The 7,551-nt window shown below is 45.5% G+C and overlaps 1 protein-coding gene across 1 annotated transcript in view; it reads right to left on the reverse strand.

Moving 5' to 3' along the window:
* The window catches only part of CPS1 (carbamoyl-phosphate synthase 1, mitochondrial), a 99,202-nt gene that overhangs the window by 46,990 nt on the left and 44,661 nt on the right, over positions 1-7,551 (reverse strand). The window contains exon 21 of the mRNA XM_009329645.1: positions 3,018-3,136. Coding sequence (XP_009327920.1) covers positions 3,018-3,136 — 119 coding nt within the window. The remainder of the gene's footprint in view (positions 1-3,017; positions 3,137-7,551) is intronic.

Consider the following 7,551-nt stretch of genomic DNA (forward strand, 5'->3'; position numbering starts at 1 on the left):
CTGATAACAGCATATCCTATTGCACTGCCACTGCTCCATACACCATCGCCTGTTCATGGACTGACAGCATGGGATGGTGCTTGCTCTTTCCGTGTGTGTACGTATATGTGGTTTTGCTTGTTTATGTGTGTGTGCAGGGTGGGGAAGGTTATAGTTAAGATTACATTATTGAAGGTATGAAGGTTATCGGTCAAAAAACAATAAAAAAACCACAATGTAAGTTTCCACTTAAAATGAAAAATATGTAGGTCACAGGAGAAACAGCAGAGGCACATGTTTGACGTGTGTGTGATATTACTGGATGTTCTTGCAAGTACTTTCAAAATGGCTTTCTTTTCCCAATTCAGCTCAGGCCATTTGCTTTCCTGCAGCCAAATCACATAACCTGAAACAACTCTTTCTCCATCTTAGAGGGCCCAGAGGCAGAGTCAAATGGAAACATTGCTGCAGCATGACAAAGCTATACAGTCTCACCAGCGCCAGGTCCAATCTTCTTTGGAAAGAAGTTTGCTGGGACACACGTAAATGCGGCAGAGGGTGCCCTTCCCAGTCTCTACTGTCTCTGCAAATGGCTGGCCTTGCCTGTACACCACTGAGAACGGACAAACATTTATATGTCAGAAAGGTTTTTCCCCCCATAACATTATCCCACACAACCTTTCATGCATGGAAGCAGATTCCCTGCATAAATCGGTGAGGCCTTCTGCTCACCTCTGAATTGCTCCACGTGGTGAGGATGCAAGGCAGCATGTGGTGTGTGAATGCTGCTTGCTGAACGGCTCACAAAGGTCTCTACCTGCCTCTGATCCCCCTTCCCCATCTATCTGTCACATCCACTTGTTCTAGCTCTGAATTTCATCTTGGCAGAGTCCATCTCCTTGTTACCACTCTCTACAACAGCTCTGCAGGGCCCAAATCAAGACTTTTGGCAGAGATGTTACTCTGCCAACTGCATCCAAAACCTTGCTGCAAAGAACGCCCAAACCAATCCAGTGACAAAAAGGAAGGGCTGGATTTGACCTAACAGAGAGCGAGCTTGTAATCAGCAACAGTGCCTGGGAACAGGGCAACTACTTCTGGTTCTGGTAACTGTATTTCAACAAGAGAAAGATTTAAAGCAATGATGGTGTCACAGCCCATTCTTTTCATTTGGAAATAATCCTGTAGCACAGGTAAAACTCATGCCAGGCATGCCAGGGACTGGAAACAGCTGGCTGCAGGAAGAACACATGTGTGCCAAGTCTCATTTGCATCACTCAATTAGCTTTCCCTTGGCTATTGCAGAGATGTGTTTCCTGATGTGGCTCACTGGACTAGTCTCTTAGTTCAGGTCAGAAGTGTTTTTCCCTGACTCTTTGCCTTTGTGCCAATGTGCCTTCAACATAATGCAGCCGGACAGTCCATCCCCTCCCTCCAACGCAGGTTGTGAGGTAAAGGAGTTTCCTTGGGAAGGTTTGAGAAAGGATACCAGAGTGAAAATCTGCACTGATAAGTGAATGAGACTAAGTAAATTTATACCACCTGCAATCTGAGTTGAATTGCACAAATCCACTTACAAGGGACACAACACTGGTTGCGTATGATACAAATGCAAGGAAGGATACTGCAGAAGGGCTTGCTGTAGCAGGCCGGCTATACAGTCTGCTGCCTAGTCAACCAGAAGGATGAAAAACTGTGTGGGATGGTACCAGCTACTGATCACATTACTAACAGTATTATTGCCTGCCACCCACTGCAGAGAAAGGGAAAGCAACCTCAGTGATATAGGACAGTTCGGCACAATTAGCCTCTGTGGAGTGGTGCTGGATTTATAGCAGCTGAGGATGGGGCCAACCTCTGGGATCCCAACTGCACCATTCCAGAGCATGCCACTCCAACAGTGAGGAAAGTCTGGATATATTGTTTTTCTTCCTCAGGAGATGCACATATATATTTAAGGCACTCGAGACAAATGCAACATGACATGGATGTTAGAGGGCAGAAACTTGTGCAGCATGACACAGATGTTAGAGGGCAGAAACTTGTGCAGCCACAGAACAGATTTCTGTAAATAATCAAGCTACTCCTTCTCTTCGACATCTCCCTCCACATTTATTTTTGTTTAGCTCCAGATCCAGCTTGTTCCGGGGGGCAAGGGAGAGCAAGAGCTGCTCAATTAAAACCGTGCAGCTGGTCAAAGCAGCAGAAAATCACAGCCGATGAACTAACTAGCACCTTAGTGATGTACTGGCTACGGTGCGCTCCCAGTGCCATCATGTGGTGAAAAGCGGTTAACACGAGTACCCGAAGCAGAAAAGCCGGCCAACATACAGCCAATAACTCAGCAAGGAGGTTCTCCCAGCCTCGTAAACCATGAAGGGAAAGCTCAAGTCAGCAAGAGGCTGGAACTGAAATACAGCCCAGCGCTTTAATTTACTGTTATCTTTCCTGCTTAGTTTTATATGGTCATTTTTCTTGAAGAAAGAAGATTTATATTTAAATATGTCTGGAATTATAGATGCTTGAAAGTGCAGCACAAAAGCAACACATACTGCATGATCACAGCGAGGCAGAAAAGCTTAAAAAACAATAGGCCAGGCCGGAAAAAATGCAGTGTATTTGATCCTCAGGTGTAGTAAGTCAGGACAAGTCCTGTGTTTGAAGGCAAACTCCATCCTAAGGTACATGAGTTGCAGCCTGCTGTTACTCGTTGCAGGCCATCCACATTCCCAGCCTTAGCCTCAGAGATACAGTGAGGATTTTCCAAAATAAACTGGAACGTCCATAATCCCCGAGAACAGCCAAGATGCCTAAGCAGTCAAAGTAGTTCTTTTACCAAAAAGAGTGTTCTCAGAAATTTCCTCTGTTCGGCTGAGGCAGTGGACTGGGTTTTAAGACAACAGCGCTTACTCCAAGCACTGAAATAAAACTTCTCAGCATTGACTGCATCTATGCTCAGGCCTTACCACAGGTTTCACAGCAGAAGGATCCCCACAAGGACCGTTGTGTCCTAGGACAAGGCTGTTGTTTTTTCTTACCTGTTCACTTCCTTCAGGATCTTCTCCATGTTCACAATGTTGCGCATCTTATACAGGAACCATTTGTCAATGGCTGTGAGTTTGTTTATGATATCCACAGGGACTTCATTATCCAAGGCCTGCCAAAAATAGGACAGCACCAAACAGCCCCTTTAATACATGCTTTGCAAATACAGATTTAGGCTGCAAATAGGTAGCAGCAACTATACAGCATAAAGACATAAAAAGTACTGTAGACCAAGATGGACAAATCAAAGGTTCATCTACTCCAGGATCGTGTCTCCCACAGCAACAGAAAACATGCCCCTCTGCACGTGCAGCCACTTCTGCACATGCTTTGGTACCAAAAGCTGGCTTCTGTTTGAGCAAGAGAGAGATAATTTGCTTTTCACAGAGCCAGCAGCCAAACTTAAACTGATGGCAACAAGGCTTGGTGGCTACTGAGTATGTGCCTTAACTGTGTACAGCAAGGCATATTCAGCCTGCAGTGCCGACTCCTCCACCTGCACCCCTTACCACTCTAAATCTCAGACCCACTGCCAACCTCCTAGCTGCAAGTGTTAAACAGCAAGGTCCAGCTTTGCAGCTGTGGAGGAACTTTTTGCTTTGGAGCATAAATCTTGATTCAGCCTTGCAATACAAGGCTGAATCAAAACGTATGGCCTTGAAATACCCCTGCAGCAAGGGAAAGTCCAGTCCTGGGTGACACTGCAGCTACAGCATAACTCAGGCTTCTCTCTCTGTATCTCAAGTTAATGTCAAGATAATTCAAATTCCCCTGCATTACCTTGCTGGAGCTATTTATTTTTTTTATTTTATTTTTATCAAACTTCTTGCAACCATGGGGTAAAAAGGAACCCCACAGAGTTATTATTCAAATGACAATGTTTTACAGGACACTGCAGTATTAAAAAAAAAAAAAAATCTCAGAGGAATATGCTAGAGAGCCCCCCAGTACGATTGTACTGGGGGACAGTTGTATCTTGATACATTGCAGTTGTATCTTCTATCACTGATACTTCTTGGGTCTCACCAGTGGTGTACAGTTGCAACTCTCTTGATAAAACAACTATAATCAGCCATAATGATAATACCAGCACGGTATCTTTGCTGAGCTGAAGTAATCAAGCTCATTAATTTGTTACCACGCTTAATTATTTTCTTGCAGGGCAGCATCCCTGGAATAAAGCCAGAGCAATGCCACTGAAGAAAACTCCAGCATTAATCCAGGAATGAGTTTGGCCCACTGCACCCCGGCATTATTCCTCTGAGTTATCAAGCTGCAGACAAAACATTGTACTGTCACTGCATGCTTCAGCACTGTGATGTGGAGACTATGCCAGCTGAGAGAAATGCACAGGTCACTTCAGTGCTGTGCTCCAAGAAGGCACCACCCACACGGACAAGGGATGGGCAACAGCTCTCATTGGGCACTGCAAAACACTGACACCGGCTTCTACCTTTTCCAAAGGATTTCCAGGCAGCTTGCCCAGGTCTCTCTCTCTCAGTTATTCTCTTGTCCTGAGAGGTAATAAGCTGCTGACTTGAATAGCCTGCTTGCTCACAAGCAGCGGTGAAAATCTCTAATGCACATTTTGCTCCTTTAGAGTAACCAGTTACTTACACACTGAAATTTCAGCCAGTGCTTGGCACCCAACAGCCACTGCTCTTCCAAATGCCTGCAAAGAGAAGCCTGGGGCCACCACAGTGGTCCCTGAGCACTGGCCATAACAAGGCTGGGCTTCTCACGCATTTCTGGGTATAATACTGGTATGAGGCAACTGGTAAGGGGTCCCTCCCATCCTGATTCCTTAGTGCTTGGAAGGTAAGGTCACACTGCCACATTAGTGGGACGTGAGCAGGTCTTTCTTCTGCCCATCTATTTTCACAAAACACGTGCAGACTTGCATGTCTTGAGGATCTCCAACCTTCAGTCAATGGTCCCTGAGCCACACATACACACACAGGTAGCATGACCACATACACTTAATCTGCTTAGGACACTTTATTTAAAAGTCCTAGGGATCTTCAAGGGAAACAAAAGAACAAATGCCTTCCCCTCCTCAATCAGAGGAGGGGCAGAGAAAATAAACCATCTTCACCCTTGTGGCATAAATCTGGAGACTGGGAAGGAAGAATGAGTTTGCAGACAGTTCTTGCTCCCAAATCACCACACTACAGAGGCAAATCAGGTTTCCAGGCAGAAAATCCCTGTAAGATTCGATCAGGGGCCCTGGACAGCACTCCGATGGCTTTACTCTATTCAAACCTACATGAAGGAGTACAGCCTAAACGCACGGTGGAAGAAGGGGGAGTGATCCACAGCGGGACAGCATGACTTTAGAGCCCTGCTCACTTTAAAGAGCATCCCATCCAGTAGACACTGGCCCCATGCTGGGAAGCCAAGGGGTTTACAGGACTGCCTTCACACTGTGAGTCAGGGAGCAAGCCTGGTCTCCAGGCCAAGCAATGGAGGGCAGCTGAGCTGCCCGAGCTGTCTCTAGGGCTGGCACCCTTGTTCCTTCAGTCCCATCCCTGCTCCTCACCAAAGGAAGTATTTAGCTGCCTGTGGACAGGAGCACAAGTGCAAACTAACACATCTGTAGTGCGGACAAGTAGGGAGACCAGGGCCCTGGTATGAAACAGAGCGTGGATTGAATCCACAGCGTAAGTCTTCTGAGCCCACCTGTATACAATCCCTAAGAGGGCCCAGGAAAGATCTGATACAACTTGAGCAGCCCTGCTCATCAGGCAGTTACATCCTTGCAGCACTCGGCCATTCTGGCCAAGGAACGAGTCTCATCTATTTCAGCCTTTCTCCTAGTGCCTTCTTTTACATTACAACAGCAATAGCTCTGAATGGCAGCTGAACTCCCTTCCCTTTCACCTGAACAGTTACTGTTTTCATCATCCAACAGACAAAGGAGAGAGAAAAAGTAAAAAGCCTTGGAGAGTTGACTAGTGGGGCTTGTCGGGGAGGAGAAGACATACAACAAAGCTCCATCCCATTTCAAACAAAGCTGATGGCTAACGGGGACTAACTGTTGGCTTTTAAATGTCAGCTAGCTGGAAAGGGATTTCCAGGCAGGCTAGCCCCAGCTGCCAGAATTACCTCTTACTGATATTGCTTGCCTCAGTTACTAACAAGGATGAATTAGTGCACTGTGTCAGACAGACGCAGCTCTTTATAGGCAGGGATTAAGACTTTGATCTTGCTTTTTTTGACAGCTCCCAGTGAAAATGCCACCAGCTGGGAACACCCAGAGTGTTCAGTGGGGCCCAAACTCACCTTCATCTCCCCAGATCCCCTGTGTTAACATGGGGCTAAGATTAACCTTTCATAAGAGCTCTCTGAGCCACTCAGAGAGACAAGAAGTAAGATTTTTTCTCTCAGTCACAAGAGAAAGCTATAATAAAGACCAAGCACAGCTGCTGAATGATGTTCTACACTTATGAAGACACACATTTCCCCAGCTTGAAAAGCGAGAGTCAACAGCTGGACAAGCCACACATTTATAGAACATCTTGTGCTTTTCGTTCAGGCCATTTATAAGAGGAACAGCTATGTGAAAGCCTTTTTACAAATACAGCACAACCTCAGCTCCCCACACTCATGTGGAGGATGTAATAAGATGTATCTACACATGAGCACAAAGGGCTTAAAGACCCCACCACACAAAGTCAGGGGCAGAAAAAATAGTAACTGGGCGTTCCCTGCCAGGAAGGTTTGCAATCTTAAAAATACCAACAGGCAAGTATGAGCTATAAAAGACAGCTGTCCCCTCCTCTTCATAGAGGGCATGGACTGATGGACAAGTTAGCTGTGGCAAAACCAAAGTGTGAAATTGCACCTACCTTGTAAAGTAACTAACCCCACATTTACCATGTGATATACACAGGCGAACACCACGGAGCTGAAGGAAGAAATAATTTCACACCCTAGCTACCCTTACAGTAACACCGCCCTGTCACCCAGACACCTTGAAAGATGAAGCGATTTGCCCGGTGTGACAGGAGAGGGGTTAAAAGAATGCTAGGGGAAGGTAACCCTATTTCAAAGAACAGGGGATTTCCTGTATCCTAAATTTGACACAGAGTTTTTTGTTTTGTTTTGGTTTTTTTTTTAGTTTCAAGCCCATACTGATGCAACAATTGCAACAAGACAGTGCTCTCTCAGACTGCATTTTGCCATTCTTTATCATTCTTTGTTTCAGTTCTGAAAAGGATCTTCATTTTTTCCTTCCTCCCTTCCTATAAATTAATGGTAATCTGCAAAACTGGCCAACTTTGATTGACACTTACACTAGTGTAAATCAGGGCTGAACATTAGCCAATATTTAGCAAAAAATTATATTATAGGAACAAGCAAAGGAAAGTGATCCAGATCTCCACTAACACTCAGCTACAAACTGAAGTGCCAGGACACAGGAACGCACCTGCTGCTGAATGCAGTGAGCATTGGCTAAGATTGTACCAAAAGGCAGACACATTACCTGAGTACAGAAGATGCAGGAAAATACAGATGTCAGCAGGA

The sequence above is a fragment of the Pygoscelis adeliae genome, unplaced genomic scaffold (assembly GCF_000699105.1).
Source record: "Pygoscelis adeliae isolate BGI_AS28 unplaced genomic scaffold, ASM69910v1 Scaffold7, whole genome shotgun sequence".
In the NCBI taxonomy this organism is placed as follows: domain Eukaryota; kingdom Metazoa; phylum Chordata; class Aves; order Sphenisciformes; family Spheniscidae; genus Pygoscelis; species Pygoscelis adeliae.